Source organism: Microcebus murinus, chromosome 17, assembly GCF_040939455.1.
Source record: "Microcebus murinus isolate Inina chromosome 17, M.murinus_Inina_mat1.0, whole genome shotgun sequence".
Classification (NCBI taxonomy): domain Eukaryota; kingdom Metazoa; phylum Chordata; class Mammalia; order Primates; family Cheirogaleidae; genus Microcebus; species Microcebus murinus.
Window position 1 is genome coordinate 59,096,887 of NC_134120.1, and position 23,862 is coordinate 59,120,748.

Genomic DNA, 23,862 nt, shown 5'->3' on the forward strand with positions numbered 1-23,862 from the left:
CCCAAGCTACAGGGGCCTCGCGGGCACCCAGGCATGGGAACAAGCTCGGGAAGCCGGGCAAGAGGACCTCAGAGCCCTGGGACCAGGCACCAGCACACTGCCACGGGACCTGCAGCCAGGCGGCCTGGGCACTGTCCTAGGCGGGGGCCGTCTCCAGGGGTCTGGGGATGACCCCTCCCAGGCCCCCACCTGGTCCAGGGCCTGGGCAGAGCCCCCCACATCTCTCCTGGTAGTGCACTGCAAATGGGCCTCCTTGCCGGCCTCCAAGAAAAACAGGACGGCCACGATTTCTCCTCACAGACACGGAACCGCTGGAAATGTCTCTCTACATTCCCGAAAGGAAAATAAAAACTCCTCTGAAGACATTTCAACTCTGAGGCAGCCGTGGCCACGTCTGAGAGGCCGGTCACCGGCTGCCGCCCAAGTGCTGTGGGCGTGGTGCAGACCCGCCGCCTGGGCAACAGCTCATACATAGCTCCCCAAAATTTTGAATTGGCTGCCAACAGTTTAAAATGAAGAGGTTTTATATAAAATTGTGATTTCTGGCTTCTCTTAAAAACTCAGAGGCCCTCGTGCCACCAGCCAAGCTGGCGTCACCTGCACCCCATGCCCACGTGCTCTGCCTGCACCACCTGCCCGCCCTCGTCGGCATCCCGGGGTAAAACCCCTGCCCCCCGTGGACTCCTGCCCCGGGCTCTGAGCAAGCTTGGAGGGCACAAGCTGCTGTCCTTGGGGGCTCTGACCTTTCCAGAGGTCACTGTCACCGGCTCTGGGTGCTGGGTCTCAGGTCCCCACATCCTGTGCACATGGTCCAGCCTGTGACTGTCCACAGCGGGGGCTCTGGGCTGCATGGCAGGGTCGAGCAGGCCATCACACCCCTTCTTCCTGGGGCCTCTAGAGCCCCCATGCAAATAAAATGCCCTGAACTTCCAGTCAACTAGACCCCCTGAGTCCCCTCCCCACAGCCAATTGAGGGCTTGGGCTGTGGCTTAGAATCTGAGGGTGGTCCCTGGTCCTTTGCCCTGTTGGACACTGTGGGCCAGATGGGCCTGATCCATCTCCGTTCTTTGTTCTCCTGCCAAGTCTGCTTGTCCCTCCAAGCCTGGCCGCCCAGCCCTGGCCCCAGCCCCTGCCACGTGAACTGTGAAAAGGCTGTGTATAAAGAGGAATACAGGCCCCACTGCCACACCCCACAGAGCCCCTGCAGTCAGCAAAGACAGGCTCAAAGCCCAGGGCAGCAATTCCCCAAGCTGGGAATCCACAGATAGACTTAAACATGGATCCAGAGAGATCTGGATGGAAGCCTTGAAAACAGGTCTGGACACACAGGGACCTTCCAGAGCCTGGAGCCAGCAAACGACACAACTCTTGAGAGCACAACCTTCCCGAGAGCACCGCCTTCCCTCCCTGAAAGCACCCCCTTCCCTCCCTGAGAGCACCCCCTTCCCTCCCTGAGAGCACCCCTTCCCTCCCTGAGAGCACCCCCTTCCCTCCCTAGAGCACCCCCTTCCCTGAGAGCACAACCTCCCCTAGAGCACCGCCTTCCCGGAGAGCACAACCTCCCCTAGAGCACCCCCTTCCCTGAGAGCACCCCCTTCCCTCCCTAGAGCACCCCCTTCCCTGAGAGCACAACCTCCCCTAGAGCACCGCCTTCCCGGAGAGCACAACCTCCCCTAGAGCACCCCCTTCCCTGAGAGCACCCCCTTCCCTCCCTAGAGCACCCCCTTCCCTGAGAGCACAACCTCCCCTAGAGCACCGCCTTCCCGGAGAGTACCATCTCAGTGGGCAGGCAGGGCCAGCAGGCAGGGGTAGAGACGTGGGGCGCAGTGTGGCCCAGGGCTGCAGGCTGGCTCCTGCCTGCCCTCAGGGTAACCCTGGATGGGAGTGTGATCTGCGCACAGGGAGCAGGGGGGATGCCTGGCAGGTCCCCAGCACCCTTGCTGCCCTGTGGCCCTCTATGGCTCCATGCCTCTGGTCCAGCCTCTCCTCTCCTCCCCACGGCCGCCCTGCTGTAGGTCCCAGCCTCCTCCCAGCTCCCTGCCTCTTCCCCTCTTACCTTCACAAAGACCAGACCATGCCACTTACAGCGGGACACAGCTGACCCTCACCCAGCCCTACTGCCAGACCCCCAAATAAGCCTTGCCCTTGCCCCAGGCCACTTGTGCCTCCTGCCCCAGCCACTCTCCCCTCCAGAGGAGCTGCAGTCCGCACTCAGGCCACAGCGCCACGGCCAGTTACTGTGACATCACCTTGCGGCACAGCGCTCCCAAGTTTCTAGCTGTGCAGATATTTGTGGCCGCCCAGTTCACTGTGAGCTGGATGAGGTCGGGGCTGCCCCTATCTGGTGCCCTCGAGTCCCAGAGCCTAGCCCTGTATCGGGCCTCACGCTGGGTGCTGGGCAAACATCTGCAGGATGGATCAAATGAACGAGTGAACAAGTGCTATGGTTTCCACGGGCACTTTATGTCCAAAGTCAAGTATGCAGGGACAATGGCCAGAGCGTGCTGGGAACAGCCCTTGGGTCAACAGTGTCCACAGGGCAGAGGCTGAGAGCCGTAGCACTGCAGTCACAGAGGCACATTTCTGATGGCCAGGCCTGCATTACAGCAGGAATGTACAGCATTGTCTCCTGGCAATCAGCAGGCTTGCATCATATATCACCAAATAAAGACCAAGTGGTTAACTGTTAGAAAGTGCCAGCACTTGGGCCTAGAAGGAAGGGAGCTGGCATCTGCTGGGCACCCCTGACTCTGGCCACTGTGCAGAGCCTAGGTGTCCTAGACCCCAAGGTCTGGAGCGCATGTCCAAGAACTACAGGGAGGAAGCAGGGTCACAGGAGGACAGTGGTCAGCAGAACCGGCCACATAATTCCCAGAGCACTGGGCAAAACAAAAATGCAAGGTTCCTTGTTCAAAAAGTGATTAAAAGTCCCAAGGCGGTGATGGCAGAGCGTTAAAGTGAGTGTTGGCCCTGCCTGACAGGTAGCAAGTCTGAGAAGCCAGCCCTGGTCAGCAGCGAGGAAACGGGACCAGTAAAGGCCCATGGGGCCCACGGGACTGGCAAAGGCCCACCGCCCAACCTGGGGATCCACAGCCAGGCACATCCAGAGGTGTCCTGAAATGACAACAGTGACAGTAAGTGGCCTCGATGACCATCCCTCAAACATCTCTGAGAAGCAAGCGCCGCTCCAGGGAAGAGGACCGTGTGGCCCGGCTTCTCCGGCGGCTGCACTCAGCCTTTCTCTGCACGGGCGGTCCAGCACTGGCAGCGTGCCACGCCCTCCGAGCAGCTGGCGATGCCACCGCAAACAGCAGGTCCTCCCTCGGCCCTCGTGCTGAGTGGCCCGGACACGCCCTCACTCACCCTCGCTGGCCCCAGGGTCCGCATCTATGCAGCGGAGCCCCAGGTCTCAGTGCTCAGAAGGCCCCCTGTGTCCCTCGGCCGGCCTTCAGGTGGGCTCTGAGGGGATGGCGGGTCTCGGAGAGCGCTGCACGGGCCGGGGCGGCCCTGGGCTCTGGGCCTGCTCCCAATGCCCTGCAAGGAGTCTGAAGGCCTGGCTCCCCTGTGGCTCTGCAGCTTCCTGGCTGCGCTGCCACTGGCTCCTCGGTTCCTCACCTGCACTGTGCGCACAGCAGCAGCAGCCAACCCCATGGGTCATCACAAGAACCCCAGGAGGTGATGTCCCTGCAGTGACCAGTGGATATGGTCACAGGTAAGAGCCCAACAAGCACTGCACGTCCCCTCCTCTCCCTGCCACTCCCGTCACCGCTGGGACAGTGGCACTCCCTCGCCTTGGTTTCTCGCCGGCGCCCAGCGCTGCTGTGTAGGCCAGGCAGTGTGATGCCCAGCACCCACCCTCGGCCAGTGTGCCTGTCCCTGAGCCACTCGGCTCCACGGGCGGAGAAGGACCCTCCACAGCCCGGCTACAGAACACAGGCTCTCGTGCAACTAACACCAACAGAGCCGGAAAGGAGACCAGATGCGCCGGGGCAGAGCTGCTGTCGGACGCGACAAGAGCCGATGTCCAGGGCAGATGACGGGCTGACCCCAACACACAAGACCCCAGGGGGTAGTGGGCAAAGGCTGATGAGGAGGAGACGCGCGGTGGTCAGACACAGGGAGGATCGCTCCCCTCACCAGTCAGAGCACAGAGCAGCACTGCTGCCCCAGCGAGAGCCTTGTTCACTGGCTCAGCAGTGCTCCCCAAGGGCCAGAGCTCTGGGCCATCGGGCTGGCTCAGGCCGCTGTCTGCAGGATCAACAGGAACCTATTTGCAGGGATAGACCCCAAGGACAGCTGCCAAGATGTCCCCAACCCCAAATTCCAAGAGAGGTTGCACCAGGGGCCAAGAGCATTCTGGCCGCCTCAAGGCCGCTGCTGTGTGCAGAGCACACCTTCTTCCTTCACACACATGACCTGTGAGTGCCGCCTCAAACTCACCCCGAATCCACTGGCCCTGCCCCATGGGCTCGGCCACCGCCATCTGTCACTGGGACCCCCCACTCTCTCCACCGAAAGCCACCCGCAGGCTTCCCCGCTCGAGCACACCATCCCGGCTCACGTCTTGACTGCCCACTCGCAGGACCAGGCCCCTTCCCTCCCTCCGGGCCCAGTGCCTCCCACTGGCCTGTCGCTCCCTGGGCTCCCGGCACCAGCTCTTCCTTCTGTGCCTGGGTCGCACCACGGCAGCTCTGGCCTCAGGGTCCTGCCCGTGCTGTTCCCTCTGCCAGGAGCACTCTTCCCAGGCTGGGCCTTCCTATCACTCAAGTCTCGGTTCAACCACTGCCCCTGCCCTGGGCCTGCCTCCCCCTGCTCTCCCGTGTGCTGCCCTTGCACGTGGTTTCACTTTGGTGGGATGGTCCACCTCGGCAAGCATCTGAGTGTCGGGTCTCCTGACTGGACTGAGAGCCCAGGAGGGCAGACGCCTGCTCTAGCTGGTCCACTGCTGCTTCCCCAGCACAGGGCAGCCCCAGCACGCAGTGAGGATACATGTGGTGGTGGGCAAGGCGCCCTCTCTGGGCCTCAGCCTCCCATCTGAGAGGCACAGTTGTCATCACTATTATTCCTCCCATGGTTTGGGGAGCAGGTGCTCACTCCCTTCCCCGCCCCTCCCCACACAGGCCCAGCTCCTAGGCCACCTGCGACCCACACTGCCAGCCCCCCAGCCAGGTGTGCACCATCCTGCCTGGACACTGGCGTGGCTCCAGCCAGGCTCCTCCCGGGCCCTCCTGCCAGCTCAGGTGCATCCCAGAGGCTCTGCCCATGCGGCAGCCCACACCCCAGGACCAGGCCCAGGCTGACACGGCCAAGTCAGCTCTGGGGGACACATCCTGCCTCAGGACACCAGCCCAAGCTCCAAACAAGCGAGACAGGAGGAAGAAACACTGAGCTAGGGAGTGGGAGAGAAGGGTGCGCCAGACACCAACACTGCCACCTACCTGCGGGACCTTTCCCAGCTCCTCCAGGCCCGAGGGCACAGTGCTGCTCAGCATTGATTTCAAAGAGAAATGGGTCAAGGAAAATTGGAGACTTTTATAGAAGACAGGTCAGGCTTGGAGCTGGCTGCAGCGCCTGCCGACCTGCAGAGAGTTCTGAGATGGGCCGGGGCTGTGATTGGAGGCGTCTGGGAGGCACAAATCAGCAGGGTTAGGACCTTGGGCCCAAACGTGGCTTCTGAGCCAGTCCTGAATTCCCTGCTTCTGGGGAATAGCTTTGTGTCCCCTTCAGATGTCCCTTGAGCTGTCTCTGCAGCCCCCTGGTGACAGACACCTTCAGCCCTGATGCTGTGCTGGCACCTCACTGGCAGCCCCAGCATCCTGTACCCAAGAGGCCTCTGTCCAGGACCCGCCTGGACGCTGCCCCTTGACCCCCAGCATGCCGAAGCCCATGGCTCTTCCACAGCTGTCTGCAGGGCTCCCAGGGCTTGGAGGGAGCCTCGCCCGCACCAAGCAGGCCCCACCGCTCCCGCCCCGGCAGGGGCTCCCGTGCCCAAGGCACACACGTCCCAGACACGCAGGGCTGCCCCTGGAGACACGGCCTGGCTCCCAGGAAGCTGCCTGTGCTGTGTTGGGGATGCCGAGCCATGGCCACTAATAAAATGCCAGATGCGCCTCGAGCAGACGCGGCTTCGGTGCTGAGCCGGGCCACCTGCGAGCGCGCTGAGGGGCCTGCGGGCCACCAGGAAGGCTCTCCCGGACATCTGCAACACAGACCCCAGGTAAGCGCGGCCGGCATCCGCTCACTGCGCCTGCGCGAGCACGGCAGAGTAGGGCAGGGCGAGAGGCCCAGCCCGGAACCGCGAGGGCGCGTCCGGAGCCAGAGCAGGCCTCTCTCGCGGGGGGGGGCGTTCTCGCGGCTCTGCAGCCCGCGGCGAACCTGCGTGGAGATGGGAGGCGGGAGGTGCCCAGGGCCCCAGGCAGCCAGCGCAGCCCAGGTGGGCAGAGCCAGGCGCTTTGACGCCTGCACAACTGCCCCCGCCCGCCCGCCCGCCCTGCTGGGAGCAGCCGCCCAGGCAGCCCTTAGGCGGCCCTTCCGAGAGCACGGACCTGTGGGGACTGTCCCTGGTGCCTGCGTTGGGGCCACAGCCGAGCGTGGCTGCGGCCGCCATCCTCTGGGTCACCGGCCCTGTCTGTCGCCTGCTCACACTGCTCCACCGCAGACCAGGTCCCTGCGGGCGGCACTGCCTGGTCAGCCCCACTCCCGAGCCAGCTCGCGGCGTCACGCCGAGCGCCAGTCACGGACGGCGAGCAGGACGCGCCGGCACGTTTCCCTGGGCCGCGATGTGGGCCCCCGCGGCTGGGGTGGGGCAGCCGGCCGGGCGGAGCCCCGAGCGCCCTGCGCGCCCGCCTCGGCAGCTCGTTCCCAGCACCGCGCCCACCCTTCCGGCCTGGGCCGCGTCACCGCTCACTCCCGCATGGCCGCCAGCGTCGCGACCCAGCACACGGACAGGAGCCCGCGGCTCCGCCACGGCTGCACTCAGCGTGGAAACAGCCTCCCGGAGCCGCCTCGGCTTCCCGCCCAGGGCTCCCCGCTCCCTCTGGCGTGGCTGCGGGCACCGCGGCGGCGCGGGACGAGGGCTGAGGGCCGGGCGGCTCTAACCACCAAGTGCGGTGCTGTGAGGCGGCGCGGGAGGAGGGCTGAGGGCCTAGAGGCTCTAACCACCAAGTGCGGTGCTGTGAGGCGGCGCGGGAGGAGGGCTGAGGGCCGGGCGGCTCTAACCGCCAAGTGCGGTGCTGTGAGGCGGCGCGGGAGGAGGGCTGAGGGCCTAGAGGCTCTAACCACCAAGTGCGGGTGCTGTGAGGCTGCGCGGGAGGAGGGCTGAGGGCCGGGCGGCTCTAACCACCAAGTGCGGGTGCTGTGAGGCGGCGCGGGAGGAGGGCTGAGGGCCGAGAGGCTCTAACCACCAAGTGCGGGTGCTGTGAGGCGGCGCGGGAGGAGGGCTGAGGGCCTAGAGGCTCTAACCACCAAGTGCGGGTGCTGTGAGGCGGCGCGGGAGGAGGGCTGAGGGCCTAGAGGCTCTAACCACCAAGTGCGGGTGCTGTGAGGCGGCGCGGGAGGAGGGCTGAGGGCCTAGAGGCTCTAACCACCAAGTGCGGTGCTGTGAGGCGGCGCGGGAGGAGGGCTGAGGGCCGGGCGGCTCTAACCACCAAGTGCGGGTGCTGTGAGGCGGCGCGGGAGGAGGGCTGAGGGCCTAGAGGCTCTAACCGCCAAGTGCGGGTGCTGTGAGGCGGCGCGGGAGGAGGGCTGAGGGCCGGGCGGGCGGCTCTAACCACCAAGTGCGGTGCTGTGAGGAGGCGCGGGAGGAGGGCTGAGGGCCTAGAGGCTCTAACCACCAAGTGCGGGTGCTGTGAGGAGGCGCGGGAGGAGGGCTGAGGGCCTAGAGGCTCTAACCACCAAGTGCGGTGCTGTGAGGCGGCGCGGGAGGAGGGCTGAGGGCCTAGAGGCTCTAACCACCAAGTGCGGTGCTGTGAGGCGGCGCGGGAGGAGGGCTGAGGGCCTAGAGGCTCTAACCGCCAAGTGCGGGTGCTGTGAGGAGGCGCGGGAGGAGGGCTGAGGGCCTAGAGGCTCTAACCGCCAAGTGCGGGTGCTGTGAGGCTGCGCGGGAGGAGGGCTGAGGGCCGGGCGGGCGGCTCTAACCACCAAGTGCGGTGCTGTGAGGAGGCGCGGGAGGAGGGCTGAGGGCCTAGAGGCTCTAACCGCCAAGTGCGGTGCTGTGAGGCGGCGCGGGAGGAGGGCTGAGGGCCTAGAGGCTCTAACCGCCAAGTGCGGTGCTGTGAGGCGGCGCGGGAGGAGGGCTGAGGGCCTAGAGGCTCTAACCGCCAAGTGCGGTGCTGTGAGGCGGCGCGGGAGGAGGGCTGAGGGCCTAGAGGCTCTAACCGCCAAGTGCGGTGCTGTGAGGCGGCGCGGGAGGAGGGCTGAGGGCCTAGAGGCTCTAACCGCCAAGTGCAGTGCTGTGAGGCGGCGCGGGAGGAGGGCTGAGGGCCTAGAGGCTCTAACCACCAAGTGCGGTGCTGTGAGGCGGCGCGGGAGGAGGGCTGAGGGCCTAGAGGCTCTAACCGCCAAGTGCGGGTGCTGTGAGGCGGCGCGGGAGGAGGGCTGAGGGCCGGGCGGCTCTAACCACCAAGTGCGCGGTGCCGTCCCGGCAGCCACAGGAAGCCAGTACAGGCGTTCACAGATACTTGGCAGAAAGGCTCCCTGACCTGGCTTTCAGCAAATTTTCCCCCCATAACCTGGCCCCCACCACCCGCCGGACCTCAGCTTGGCTGGGCCCTCTCCCCCACGCCTCACCCTGGCCGCGCCACTGTCACAGGGCCGGGTGATCTGCCTGCCACGGGGTAGACCTGCGCCCACTTCCCAGGCCTGTGGCCTGATGGGACAGGGCTCCACTCTCCCCCTGCCATGGCTCCAGACCCTCCCACAGCAGCAACCAGAGTGGGGGAAAGCACAGAACTCTGCCGGCCCTCCCCCAACCCTCCGGCCCACTCCTGCCTGTAGGACTCTCAGCCCCACCGAGGCCGGCGTGGACTCTGCCTCCGGCCCGGCCCTGCACGCCCCCCCAGGCCTCCCTGCAGCTTGCAGAACTTCCCTGTGGTCTGGCCTGGTGGGGAGGGCTGGCTGTGGGCTGCCAGGTGAAGACCTTGAGACCAGCCCCGTGGAGGAGCCACCCAGGTGGTCCCGGTCCCCCAGCAGGCTTTCCCTGGCTCTGGAGGTGGCGTGCCTCTGCCTGGCGGGGAGGACACCGCAGCAGACAGCAGCGGGCAGTGGCTTGGCACTGGCTGCCTTCGAGGAGGTGGTGGCCAAGGTCATGGCACAGAGCTGTCTCACTTCTCTCCCTTCAGCCCTGCGGGGTGTGTGGGCGCAGTTGCCCCATGGCTGTTCCCCAGGACAGGAACCACCTGCCCCTCCTCCATCCCAAGGCCAGGCCTGGGGATGCCCAGGAGGGCAGCTCCAAAGGGAGGCAGAGGACGTGTCCGCCTCCGCAGAAAGCACAGCTGCCCAAATGCGGCAGTGTTTGTTTGGTCCATATGGTGTTTTTTAAATTTGAAGCCACATTTTAAAGTCAGGATTCACATAAAATTATGATATCTGGGTTCTCTTGTTAGCAGGATGATCCGCTGGCCCAGACCCACACTGCCGCCAGGTCAAGGTCGAGGGAGCCTAGGAGGAGCTAGCCCTTCGCAGGGGGTCTCCAGTCTGGCCTGTGCCCATGGCAAGGCCAGGGCTGGATCCCCCAGGCTGCTGCCTTCCCGCTGCTCTGCTCTTTTTAGCAGAGATGTATTCTCTGTTGTCTATGCTTATATTAAAAGGAGGGAAATGAAAGCCAGGCCAAGGGTGGGTGCAATTAGTGTTTTCCTCTGCTGCTATCGTCACTGGCACTGCCTGCAGAGCCCTCCAGGGCTCTGAGTTTGCAGCTCTTGCCTTGGGATGGCAGGGTGTTCTGCAAACAGCACTCTGTGTCTAAGAGATCACATGACTGGGATCTTTCCCACCCTGTGGAGACTTTTGCAAAATCCCAAGCTCAGCCCCTCGCAGGCTGCTGAGGCAGCCAGGCCCCAGGCAGCAACAGCAAGACCAACTTCTCAGCGCACGTGGGCTTAGGGTCTGTGCAGCCGCAGCACGACCCACCTCTCCTGGCCTCACGGTGGGAGGGACTGCCTGGCTGCGACTGGCACTCAGGCGGGCACAGGAAGCACTCTGCTTACTGCCAGCCAGAGGGTGCAGAGGGGGAGGCAGGAGGGCCAAGGGCCTGCCTGGGCTGCGCCTGGGCTCTGCCCTGAGACACGCACTGCTCCCCACACGCTGCCCTTTCCACCCTCCACCGCTCGGCCAGCCTGCTCGGGCTGCTCACCTCCTGTGGCTGGCAGAACGGTGGCCCCCGAACACACCAGGTCCTGATCCCTGGAGCTTGTGGCCAATACCTTATGTGGCAAAAAAGGGCTTTGTAGGTGTGCTCAGGTTAAGAATCTTGCGATGGGAAGACTGTCCTGGATTACCGGGCTGATGCTGAGTGCAATCGCAGGCACCCTGACAAGAGGGAGGCACATAGGTGGAAAAGGAGGAAGAAGCTGCGTGACCAGAGAGGCAGAGACTTTAGTGATGCAGCCACAGGCCAGGGAGTGCTGGCAGCCAGCGGGAGCGGGGAGAGGCCAGGAGCAGAGCCTCCCCTGCAGCCTGCAGAGGCTGCGTGGCCAAGACACCCTGATCTCCGCTCAGTGAGACTGACTTCAGCCATCTGCCCTCAGAGCTGTGAGAGAATACATTTCTATCGTTTAAAGACCCCGGCTGGTGGTGACATGTCACGGCAACCTGAGGCTTGGAGAGCAGCAGTGCACCAGGACACCCAGCTGCAGCCCAGAGCAGGTCTTCCGTCCCCGCCCGCCGGCCCTGGGTCCTCTCAGCAGCCCTGGGAGGGTCGAGACACACACGGGCACAGGCACACACGGGCACAGGCACACACGCACGCCAGAGGACAGTGTCACATGGAGCCCTGCCCCAACATAGCTCTGGGCACAGGGCTGGCTTTGGGGACAGCAGAGAACAGGGATTCAGGTGCTTGTCACTCTCAAGAAAGGCAGCCCCTGCGGAAGCCTAAGGGATGCCCCAACCACCTTACCCCAAAGGCCACGCTGGCCTCAGAGCTCTACCTCCTGTGCTGGCTGCCAGCCGAAGGCACTAAGCAGGGACACTTCTGTGGACCCAAGCATGGCAAGGAGGAGAGGAGACGGTCCTCTTTCACTCCCTCAACCCCTTGCTATCCCAGTGCCCTCCCCAGGGTAGACGGTGGCACCGTGGTACCCCAGCTGACCAAGGCACACCCCACCCCTGGCCTGGGCCTGTGAAATGCACTTAAAACTGTCATTTTGCATCCATTTCCCCAGGCGATCTGCAGCTCAGCAACTGACCCTGGATGACAGAGACTGTGAGTGGAAATGAATTCCTGAGGCTCTGTGAGCCCCTGCGATCACCCCAGGCAGGCTGCCGCTTTCTCGGGGAAAATGGGACAGCTACCTCAGTGCCCCTGCAGAGCGGCCACATGAGCCCAGGACCCCCAGGCACCACCGAGCCTGTGAGGATCTCTGACCCTTTGAGGTGACCCTGCCACCCCAGACAGATGCCCACTCAGACCAGGAGGCCCAGGACAGCTGTTTCCACTTCCCCAGGGGCCCCATCCTACCACTACCCATCAATAAACAGCAGGACATTTCATACTCGCTTCCAGAAATTGCTTTGGAGGCAGGAGGAAGCCACCAATCAGCACCTCATGCCTGCTTCAGCCAGAGCTGCACTGAGACATCAGGGTTCCCATCAGAATTTGCCAGAAGAAAGGGTCCCTGGCTTACACACATGCCCCTCTGCACTGAGGCCCTAGGGTTCTGTGTCCAGCATGCTGTGTCTCCTTGCTGTGCCCAGACACGGGACACAGCTTCCAAACCTCCCCCAGCTGTGTGTAGGGCCCTGACAAGGCCCTGGCTGATGGGAAACTGGACATCTGAGGTCACCACAGCCCTCAGCCTGGCCCCGGCACCAACTGCATCTGGACGCCCTCCAGCCAGTAGGCCACCCTCACCCTTGGGCCATGCAGGAAGAGTTAGGCGCACGGGGCAGGGAACAAGCTCTCTGAGGACCAAGTCACTCACGCAGGGTCATGCTGACACCAGACAGGAAAGTCAGGCAAAGGGGACTTGGCCCCAGCCCCATGGCCTGTGATCCGGATCTGCAGCCTGAGGCCCGTGCCCATGCCCACAGCCTGGGCTCCGGCTGGAGATCCTGGGCTTGCAGTGCAAGACCAGGCCTGGCACTCAGCTCTCCTCCTGCACTCAGCTCCCCTCTGCACAGGCTCCCCTCCTGCCCCATAGCCAAGCACCATCCCCTATCCCTCCCCACCCACCTTCCTGTACAACCTCACTCCTGACCTGGCAGGTGGCCCCACTCAGCATCTTCTAAAGTCAGTGGTTTCTGGGCTTATCGTGAGTTTGGAATGTCTTGCCTGAGTTCCAAGCTCTCATTAAAGATATGTGGGTTGGGGTCAGGGGGGTGGTGGAGGGAAGATTCAGTAGAAGATGCCAAAATACCAGCAGAAGCCCAGACAATAAGGCAAGGTCAGCCAGGCCATGCGGGAAGGGTTGCTGTGTTCAGGAAGACAAGCACCACATGGAATTTGGGATCAGAGACAGGGCCAAGGGCACCTGACCAGGCCCATTGTTCAGGTTCTACTTCCCCCTGTCTGAGCAGAAGCCCCGAGAAACACCCTGAATATTCCAATAGAGGCCAGCCCCGAAGTACAAAGTGGCCAGGCCCTGAGATCTTGAGAGACCCTGAGATCTTGAGAGACAAGCATTTCTAACCCCACTGAGCTGATGAGAAAGCAGAGACCAAGGGCCCACACTGGCCTAAGGGCAGCCAACTAGCAAGAAGGTGGGTCAGGGGCCCTGAGCCCAGGAATTGGGCACTTCCTTGGCCCTTTTTTCACTCCTGCCCTCCTAGTCACTCCCCATTCCTCCCTGCACAGAAGCACGAGGGTGGGATGGGCAAGAGGGGCTGGGAAAGGCTGGGCAGGCAGCGCCCAGTAGGCCGGCTGTTGGCAGTCTAGGCAGACGGTGATTCCAGGGAACCGCCAAACCAGGGAACAAGGGGCCATGGTGTACTGATTGGCCCCAGAGAACACCGGGCCTCCTGATGGAACAACCCCTTTGCAGAGGTATCTGACTGATGCTGTTTCATAGACTTAGAATGATGCCCTGCTAGACTGCACCCAACTTATCTGTCAAGCTGGGAAGTCAGAAAAACCTAAAATAAACACGCCAGGGCTGCTGTGGCATGGTGGGAGTCCCTCAGTAAGTCACAGCACCAGGGCTGACCCAGCTAAGGGCCTCCAGAGCACTCACTAGAAACAGGAGATGCACCTGCCATGGCTCTACCCAGCCAGGGCTCGGACCAGAGGTTGAGGGCTGAGCTAGGCACAGGTCAGATGGCCTCATCCACACAGGGGGACCCTGGGAACTGTGAAGCCTGCAGGACATGTCAGAACCCAACCCTGGCCTCCCCACAATCCAGGACCAGAGAGCCAGGGATGCTAGGAAGATCTGGGCTGGGCTGAGGCCAGCTCCGAGAGGCCACAGCGACCCAGTGGCTCCTCCCGCACTCCTGGGCCCAGGGCATGCTCGGGCTCTAAGTTGTGAGTCTGTGGAGGGGATGTGAGGCTGCTGGGAGTGCCTCTGAGGTCCATGGGGCACATCCCTGGGCACGCGGAAACAGCAGCCAGGTGGGGGCTGGGACCTACACAGGCTCTATCACAGTGATCGTGGCAGCACTGAGGCAGGAGGGGCTGCCTGGGGGCAGATGTCTTCTTCATGGGCACAGACTAGGGCCATGGGTGCAGGCCTGGTCTGGGCCTCCCCTACTCCCCAATACTAAATGGCCCTTGGGTGGCAGAAGGCAGAAATGGCCCTGGGACAGCCTTGGTTCCTGCTTGGCCCCAGACTTGCAGGCAATGGGTGCTTGGACACCCTGAGGCTCACATGCACCCAGAGCAGAGGCCCTGGCCCCAGCATCCCTGTACTCCACCTGTGCCATGTGCTCAGACAGGCAACCGTCCCGTTCCCGAGCTGCCGAGACTGGGGCTCAGCCTCAACTGGCCATGGGCCTGGGGAAGAGTACCTGAGTTCCCCAGGATGCTCCCCTGGCGATCAGGGGCTCAGATGGCCAGGGGGACATTCACGGCTTTCCAAGCAGCCCACCCACCTGCAGCAGCCTCACCTGTGTCCAGGGGCTGTGGCCCCCCCAGAGGAGGGGGTCTGGGGGTGGGCGGCCGGCGATACACCACATGCACACGGCCCTGCTCAGCCTCCTGTGCTGCCAGCCCCTTCTCCACGGGCTCGATGAAGAACTCCTCCTCCTCCATCCGGATCAGACCAGCCTGCGGGGATAAAGACAAGACATTCAAATTCCCAGCACACACAGGCCAAGGAGGGGCGCAGCGAGAAGGGCCCTGGAAGCTGGCACCTCCCACCTGAGGACCCTGCCCAGCTGACACTTGGTTTGAGCCCTGGGCAGGCAGAGGGCAGGGACGGATGGCCCTAGAGGACCCCGTCCGCCCAGAGAATCTACTCCCAGAGTCAGCGCCACTGGGCAGCGCTGAGCCCTGCCTCGGGAAGGGGCTCCGCTGAGGTCGCCCCACCCCTACCCCCAACTCTCTTTCCAGAAAAGTTGCTGTGCTTGTGAAGCCAGTGCTGCCCAGAGCAGCCTGCAGGGACTCGAGCATGGCTGTAGCCCTGTGTTCCCCAGGAGGGTGCCAGGATGCTTCAGATAAGGGCCGAATGTTGCCCCACCCCAGGAGCCCAGAGTCTAAGACAAAGATCAAAGCAGCCAGCCAGGGGCTGAATCTACCCACAGACACGTTCCATTTGGGACAAACAATATTTGTAAAGCCCTGAAGCCAACACTCAAAACAATGAGATTTTGTGTTCCAAACATGGAATTCCAGCTTGCTTCGGAAAATGCAAATTCTGACCACAGTGGGCCTGGGACAGAGCACATGCCCCTGTAGCTGGGACCACCCCAACGCCGCTGCCCCCACCACCTACCGTGCACCTATGCCAGCCCGGCCCAGACTCTACAGGTAGCTGCACTGCCAGCTAGGGTCCTCTCCTGCTGCAAACCCCTCTTGGGATCCCATTTCCGTCTGGACCAGGCTGTGCTGTGCTCTGGCATTCCCAGGTCTCATGGCCGCCCGGCCCCGCCCGGTCACCTCCCACCAGCCCTGTGCCCGCCATGCCCTGGCTCAGGAGTCCCACCCCACTCCCCCGGCCCCCTGCTAAATCCCCGTTCTCCCTTCAAGGCCTGGCACTGCCCCTCAGCGGCCCCTCCCCGTGCACGGGGCCCCACCCTGCCCTCGGCCAGGCTGCTGGCACCGCCTGGCCACCTGTCCCACGACCCCTCCAGCTCCCACATTTTTATGTTTTGGTCCAGTATCCATAAACCAAAGGTCTCACAGTGGAAGCCCACCCCATGTCCAACCCACAGATGTATTTCCTTTATAAAGACCATGTGCTTTTGACCCACGAGGGATTTTTAAAAGCTCAAATTTGTTGCTCAGACTTAAGAATCAGGAGATTTCACATGAATGACCAGATTTCCAGATTCTCTAGCAAAATCAAAAAGCTGGCATTTCTGGCACCCACTGACACTCCAGCTCAGCCAGCACTGGCCCGGGTCCCCATGCCGGCAGCGCCATGCCCTCCGTCCAGCAGGCAGCCCCTGGCATCCCTGTCCAGATGTACAGAAACCGCACGCCTCCAGGGTAACCACAATGGCCTCTGCCACACCATTGTCCTGGCTGTGGGGAGGGACAGAGTGGCTGTACGGGCTGCCCTCCTTCCCCCGGCCCCCTCCGGTGCTCTGTGGACACCGGCCTGCTGCCGACTGGAAGCCCCCAAGGCCCTACCTAAATGCAGGCAGCAGCACCATGGGGCTGCTGGGAGCTGCCATCTGCGTCGAGTCTAGCGAGGGACGCTGCAGAGGTGGCCACACGCCCAGCACGCTCGGCCAGGGCCCTTGGGAAGCAGTGTGCCAGCGGGTGACTCGGACCCCTCCCCAGAAGGGTCAGAGCCAGTAATGAATAGAGGCTGCTGGACACACAGGGTCAAGGACCACAGAGCACAGCAGCGGGCCCAGACTGGGGAAGGAGGGAGTTGCTGACAGGCAGTGATGTCCCCGCAGAACCTACCCAAACCCTTCGCACTGGCCAGGCAGAGCCGGAGAGAGGACAGTGCTCCAGACAGAGGGGCTGCACGTGCAAAGGCCCAGGGGCAGCCGTGGGTGACGGGAGAGCTGGCAGGTTGGTGGGGGAACATCACACAGAGGAGGCATCCTCGGGAGGACTGTGGGCCGCCTGGGGGCTTCTGGGCAGGGCGCGCCTTGACTCAGTTCCTGTTTAGGGCTCTGTGGCTGCTGCAGGGAGAATGCACTGGGAGAACCAAGGCGTGTCTGGGGCACACGGGAAGAGGCAATGGGAGCGTGAGGGGGGGACAAGCGGCAAACGCGAGGAAGCCGACAGAACCTGGGGGTGGACCTGGTTCCGGCAGAAGGGAATGGGGGCCCAGGAGGGCTTCCGGGGCTGTGGCGGCTGGGAAACAGGCCCCCGGAGGTGCTCAGGCCCATGCGGCAGCGTACGTGGTGTGACCACGTGAGGCGCTGCAGCCCAGAGGCTGTCCCGGACTGTCCTGGACTCCCGGGGCCTCGGGGCAGTCGCTGCCACCTCCCTGTGAGCGAGCAGAGGGTGAGACGCACAGAGAACCGCAAGCAGAGCAAAGGTGGAGAGAAGCCGGCAGGGCCGGCAGGCTCCCCACTGCACTGCAGCGGGCAGGCGGCCACTGACGCCTCGAGTCCGGCCGGTCATGCCGAGTGTGGGCTCTGGCCACCAGAAGTGCGAGAGAATACATTCCTACATTCTGAGTCATTTGCTACACGCAGCAGCGGCAGGAAACTAATCAGGGTCCTGGCGGGTGGGCGGCTGGTGAGGGGCATCCTCTGAGGGGCACAGGAAGAAGGCTAAGGCCAGCAAGACGTGTGGGTTTGTGGCATCCGGGCTTCCTAGGAGGTGGCCTGGGGTGGGGGTTGGGGCAGCAGGAGCCAGAGCCACTGGGTGGGAATGAGGTCAGCAGGGCTGTGGGCAGGAGGCTGGGGGACCCGCAGGCCCCACACTCTGACTCACCCCTGGGTCTCAGGGCCCAGCCAGGCCTGGCAGGGAGTCAGCAGATGCTTGTGGGATGAGGGAACGGATGACCCCAAAGCACTGGGCCGTGTCCTCTGAGAGACACAGAGGGGCAGGCCAGGGGAGACTGTCCCCACTGCAGGCATGCGGTGCGTGCTTGCAGCCACTGCTGCCCTATGTGTGGTGCAGGGCAAGCTGCTTTACCATCACACTAAGACTCTTCCAAGGAAGGGCAGGCAAGCTGTCCTGGAGTCTGGCCTCTAGGATGCCGGCACCCTTCTGTCTGGCCAGCTGGCCTGGGGCAAGGTGCTGAGCTCCCTGGGCCTCCACGCCCTCACCTACTGACGGGCCAGCCCTCCCTTCCCCTGCATGGTCACCAGGGAGCGTTGCCACCTGGGACCCACCAGAACCAGGGCACATGTTGCCAGGGCTCCTCCACCCAAGTGATGTCATCAAGTCTGTTTGCTTTCCAGATGAGGAAACTAGGCCCAGAGGGGGAGAAGGCCTGCTGGGATACCCAGGGTCAAGGAATCAGAGCCCAGACCCTTGTGGAAGAGGCCTCTCTCCCAGAGGGACCCCCTGGGCCGGGCCAGGCCTATTGGGGCAATTAGAGCGGGACACTGGGACAGCAGGACAGCGCAGGGCAGCCCCCTCTTCTGGGGGACCTTGCGCTCCAGGCCAGAAGCCATCCACATCGCAGCCCAGGGCCCTCCTAGAGGGACCCAGCATGATTGTGAGGCCAGGCCCAGCCTGGGGAGGAGCAGTCCTCGCTGGCCAGAGCAAACCAAGGGACAGCTCGGGGTCTCCCTGGCCACAGGGCTCAGGTTTCCTGGCTGGCCTGGGCGGGGGGGGGGGGGCGGGTGTCACTGGGCTGACCCACGCACACTGGATCTCACCACGCAGGGAGCCACAGCTCAAGTGCCCACCAAAGGGCGCCAGAGCACACCGAGCTGAGTCTGAAGCATGAGCCAGTCCGCTCAGGCCTCTTCACACAGCCAGAGACGCTCTCGCTTTCCTCACCAGCGTCAGCCCATCCTACTGGCTACCGTGAAACGCACACGCGTGTATCATGTTGATGGACATAGGCAGCACCTGCCCTGGGACCAGCGGCCAATCACCCCAAGACCAGGGCTGGTGGCCTCGCGAGACAGCGGGCGGGGCCGTGCCCAAGGAGGGGCTCCTCGCAAAGACTGCGGCTCGCTTCCGAGCGTTTTAGTATGCGTCCAGAGCGGGCCGTCTACGGCTGCAGAAGAAAACTGACAAGAGAGCGAGGCGCAAAATGTGAGCTGCGCTTTGCTGAGTCTCTTCCAGGGCTTTGATTTTCATGCTGCCAGTGGCAAACGCATCTTTCACATGCACTTGCTATTAATTAGAATCGGTTTCCTTTCTCCACTAGGCAAGTGTTAAAGGAGGCCTGAAGCACGCTGGTCTGAAGGGCACACGTGGGAGCTGCCGGTGGGCACTGTCCAGCCGGGGGCTGGCGGAGGGCTGGCGCCCTGGCCACCTTTCACCACAAGGCCTGCCCTGCTCCTGAAGTCTGTGACCGGCTGCCAAGCCAAGCAGGTCCTCCTCTGGGGGACGGAGGCAGGCTCTGGCCCTGACCCCCGGGTGCTGCCACAGGGCCCAGCGCCTGGTACCTGGGCCACCAAGTCAAGCCGCCAGCATATGATGGTGAATTATAAAATGCTGCCCTGCCTCTTCCTTCTTCTGGGTCCTGCTTTTTTGCTGTTCGATTTATGGTAAAGTCATCACTAGAAATGGCAACTAAAAGCTAAAATTTTACAAGAATCCAAAGGCTTAATGGCTATCCTCTGTCACTTTGAACTTTAAAGCATTAAAACACTGACACCATCAAAGTTAGGGGCTCGTGAGTTAGGGACGTCCTCTTCCTGTCCTTGGAGCAACCTGCCTGCCCCTCCTCACTTTCTCCTGCCGTGGAAGCCACCAGCTGCGGTACCCCAGCAGGCTCCCGCGTGTGTCACGAAAACCAGGTCTGCCACTCGACCTTGACATTGTTGCAACCTCCGGCACAAAGACTGTCAGGTGTTTGTCAAGGTTGCAGGGGTGACAATCAAGAGTAGAAAGGAAAGAGAAGCTGTTCCAAACACAGAGGGATCCAGGCTTCGACAAAGGACAAGGCAGCACCACCTGCGCCAGCTCCCCACCACCCCCAACTCAGCCCGCTCCACGCACAGGCGCGCACGCACCACGCACACTTGCCGCAGACATCCCCCAGCTGCTGGCGTCTGGTAAGGTGTCCACGCCTAATCTGTTCTGACTCTGAGACTCTTTCTCCCCTTCCTCCTTTTGGTAATGAACCCATGAGATTCAGCTGGGCAGGGGGCAGTGGCCACCCCACTTCCCCCACAGCAACACGAGCCTGGTCTAACGATGGCATCCGCAACTCCCGACAGAGCCTGCCTGGGCACGCGTGCCCCTCCCAGCTGCCTGGGAAAGCCTGCGGCACCCTGGGAGGCCTCATCACCGAACGGTCACGGGGGTGGGCCAGGGCACATCGGGGTCTGAGCCACTCTGCCCGAACCGGGTGGGCGGCTGCATGGTTCAGCATCCCAGAGGACACTTGTGCATACTGAGTCTCCACTTTTCCAGAATGTACATGAGTGGGCAAGGGCAGTCCATGGGGTCAGGAGACATTTGTCCTCTTTGCTGCATTTGTCAGCTCCTGCTCTCTACCTTCCAGGGCACCTGCTTCTGCAGGGTCCATGGGCTGTCCTCATGGCAGAACCCTTGCCTCCCTACTCTCTTGCATTTGGGGTGGATGTGTGGGGTCCTTGCCAAGTACCAGCCATTCCCCTCCGTCCTCTTGGGGAGGGTGTGTCCATCTAGGCTGTGTCCTCCCAGGCTGGAGGGGAGCTGTGGCCAAAGCTGGGCCTTCCAGGGCTCTCTTGAGTGGAGGTTGTCCCTGAGCCGCAGAACCCTCTTGACTTGTCCATCAGCCCTAGCCCTCTCTGGACATGGTTTCAGGCCCTATAGCTCCTTTACTGCAGAAAGTCCTTCTTTTGGCCTAAGCTGGCCAGAGCCAGTTTCTGAGGCTCATGACCAAGGAGCCCTGACAGTTGCAAACCCCCAGCACGGAGTCCAGTGCCAGCAGGTGTCAAGGAAAGCTGGGCCCTGCCTGAAAGGGCAGGGTGGAGGGAGAGGCAGGCAGGGACATAGAGCCAGGGGACCTGGTTTCAAGTTCTGGCCATGAGCCACTCCTGTGCCATCTGCAGCCCCCAGCTCCCTCTTCTGCAAAGGGAGGAGCTGGGCCAGGTGACCTGTGAATGGGGTGCTGTTTATCCTTCTACAGTGCTCACAGGACCAAGGAGAGGTCCAGGAAAAAGAACCAAAACAAACCAAAGGCCAGAAACCCACTCCTACAAAATAAAGGCCAAGGATGTCTCCTGGTGCCCAAGGCCGCCCACGGGGTGCTGGCAGCCCCGTCCCAGGCACACCCAGGTCCTTCCCCGCCACGCTGGGCTTCCTTTGTGCCTGTGTGCCCGCTGCCTGCCTTTCCTCTAGCTGGAACAGAGAGCTGGGGGCACTGGAGAGGTGTTAAAGATCTGTCAGTGCCAAACCGAGACTCAATTAACTTAATCAGAAAGTGCAAAACACAATTGAAAAGGGAATATTTTTTTTCATTACGAGGTTCAATGCTTCTTAAATATGTAACAGCTTTATGAAACTGTAATGCACATACCACACAGTTCCCGCATTTAAAGTATACAATCCGACCATTACCACAGTCAATTGTAGAACATTTTCGCCACTCCAAAAAGAAACCCTGTACACATTAGCAGTCACTCCCCATGTTCCCCCACCTCTCCCCTCCCCCACCCACCAGCCTTGAGCAACCACTAATCTACATTCTTCTCTGCGGCCTTGCCTATTCTGGATATTTCACGTAAATGGGATCGTATACTACACAGTCTTTCGTGACTAGCTTCATTCACTTAGTCTGTTCTCAAAGTTCATCTGTGCAGTAGCGTGTATCAGTATGTCATTCCTTTTTTATTGCCAAGTAATATCTCGTTGTATGTATATATCACTTTCTATTTATCCATTTGCTAGTTGATAGACACTGGGTTGTTTCTACCTTTTGCCTCCTATGAATAATGCTGCTATGAACATTTGTGCACAAGTTTTGCATGGACGGATGTTGTCATTTCTCTAGAAGTGGAATTGCTGGGTTATATGGTCTGTGCCAGACTGTTCTCCACAGCGGCTACACCATTTATACTCCCACCAGCAGCATCTGGGCTGCAGTTTCTCCTTGCCTCATGGTTACTTGGTATTTTCTGGCTTTTTTATTCTAGCCATCCTAGCACATCTGAAGCAGACCATTATGTTTGGCTTGCATTTCCCTAATGGATAATGATTCTGAGCATCTTTCCATGTGCTTATTGGCCATTTGTTTAGCTTCTTTAGGAAAATGTCTATTCAAATACTTTGCCCATTTTTAATGGTATTTTCTTTTATTGACTTGTAAGAGCTCTTTATGTATTCTAGACACAAGTCCCTTGTTAGATATATGACTTGCAAAGGTTTTCTCTCATTCTGTGGGTTGTCTCTTCACTTTCTTGATAGTGTCCACTGATGTCATGAAGGACTTTTTTGAAGTCTAGGTTATCTATTTTTTGTCACTTGTGCTTCTAGTGTCCTATCTAAGACTTTGCCAACCCAAAGTAACAGACTACTCTTACAATTTTTGAAGAGCTATATAGTTTTAGCTCTTACATTTTAGATCTATGATCCATCCATTTGAGTTAGTTTTTGTATATGATGTGAGGAATTCGTATTACATACGAATGTTCAGTTGTACCAAACACCATTTGTTGAAAAGACTACTCTTTCCCCTGTTGAATTATCTTGGCACCCTTGTCCAAAATCGATGTGAGGATTTATTCCTGAACTCTCAGTTCTATTCCAGCAATCTGTATCTGTATGTCTTTCTGCTAGTACCACAGTCTTGATTAACTCCCACTTTGTAGTAAGTTTTAAAATGAGGAAGTGTGGGTCCTTCAACTATGTTCTTTTTCAATATTGTTTTGGCTATTCCAGCCCCTTGTATTTCTGCATGAATCTTAGGATCAGCTTGTTAATTTCTGCCAAGAAGTCAGTTGGGATTTTGATAGGATTCAGTACTTTCTAATGCCCTGTTTGGTACTCATCAGTTCCCCTCCTAGGCCAACCCTTAGGAAGCCCAGGCCTAGAGAGACACTGCATTAGAACCAGCTAGAGACAGGACCTGACTCTGCCAACTGAACACATGTGCAACCTGAGCGACACCAGGCCCCAGGGAACAGGGCGCATAGAGGGGCTGCCAGAGAACACGCTGGGGACATCCTGCCGCAGCACTGCTTTGCCTCTCTCCATCGTCCCTCACCTGCCATTTGTGCAGCACAGACTGGATATTAAAATCAAGACACCACAAACAGGGAAATTACAGGTTAAGACGCCTGAATTGACTTCTGCATCTATTCTGGGGAGATAATTAGGATTACAAACCAGAGGTCATTTTTCATAATTCATAATCTGATTTTAATAAGTGGAGGCAAAAATTGCCAAACTCACAAAAATCAACGAAAGAGTAGAGGAAGGAAAGAATAGTTTAATTGCACTGATCTGCTAATCTTCCATAGAGGGGTCAGCAACTACTGATGAATTTTTAAAGTCAGTTTCTAAATTTCTAAGTCTAAGGTTAAGAATACTACCCTAAGTGAGAGAAGCCACAACTAGTAAAACTAATAAAACTTCCAAATTACTGAAGCTAGACCATATATAAAATATAGTAGACTAGAAAAACAGCACCAAAACCCCCAGAAAAACAGAAAATAAACATTAGATGATAGAAGTAAGAACAAATATGTTATAAGAATAAATGTAAATGGTTGGATTATTTTAAGAACTCTATGTCCTTCAAAAAACTTTACAGAACTTACAAATTTATGACAGGCCAAAAGGGTTTTACAGATTTTTGACCATTTAAGGAAGAAAAATATCCATGGTCTATTGGTGATTGAAGAAGGAAGGCCTAGCGGCAGCACAGTCCCTCCTATGAAGCCAGGTGTGTCTGTGCCGCAAGTCAGCACAGCTCCACCACTGGGAGGTGCCCCAACACTCTGCTTCGACTCGGCGCAGGAGTGGCATGTTCACACCAGTGCACTGGTGCGGTGCGCTCCGTCTGGGGGATGGGCACACTTGAAGCTCTGACTCGGGTGGGGCAAAGGCAATATTATGAGACCTAAACATTTGTGCCCCTGTAATATGCTGAAATAAAAATAAAAATAAACAAATGCTTACTTCCCTGCTGTCTAACTGTGTGGACTCTCTGAGCCTCAGTGTTTTTGGTATAAAATGACAATAATAATAGGATTTACACAGTTGATGTGAGGGTTAAATGAGACATTGAGCACTCAGCACAGCACCCAATAAATTAGCCTGTTGTCATTATCATTATTGATATGACATGAGAGTTCCTTAGAAATGTGTAACGAAAAGTTCGCAGTGTTAAGGTTTGGGGTGCCAGCCAGTCGGCCTTCCCACTAAATCAAGTGACACTAGAGAGGCTCCCACAGGGCCTGTGAGAGTCCAAAATGCCCCACACTCAGTCTTTTGCAGCCAGCTCCCCCATCTCCACAGCCCCTGAG

At 60.0% G+C, this 23,862-nt stretch overlaps 1 protein-coding gene and 1 long non-coding RNA gene across 5 annotated transcripts in view; one reads left to right on the forward strand and one right to left on the reverse strand.

The window, feature by feature from the left end:
* The window catches only part of ADAMTS2 (ADAM metallopeptidase with thrombospondin type 1 motif 2), a 216,363-nt gene that overhangs the window by 135,756 nt on the left and 56,745 nt on the right, over positions 1 to 23,862 (reverse strand). For all 3 annotated transcript variants that reach the window (XM_012789959.3, XM_075993718.1, XM_012789958.3), the window contains exon 3: positions 14,257 to 14,416. In XM_012789959.3, the coding sequence (XP_012645413.2) occupies positions 14,257 to 14,416 (160 nt within the window). The remainder of the gene's footprint in view (positions 1 to 14,256; positions 14,417 to 23,862) is intronic.
* Positions 6,354 to 11,464, forward strand: LOC142861591 (uncharacterized). Of its 2 annotated transcripts, none has more exons than XR_012912824.1 (3): positions 6,354 to 6,433; positions 10,776 to 10,860; positions 11,379 to 11,464. It is a non-coding gene; the product is annotated as an uncharacterized LOC142861591 (long non-coding RNA). The 2 variants fall into 2 exon arrangements; XR_012912825.1 differs by lacking the exon at positions 6,354 to 6,433 and adding an exon at positions 7,786 to 7,841.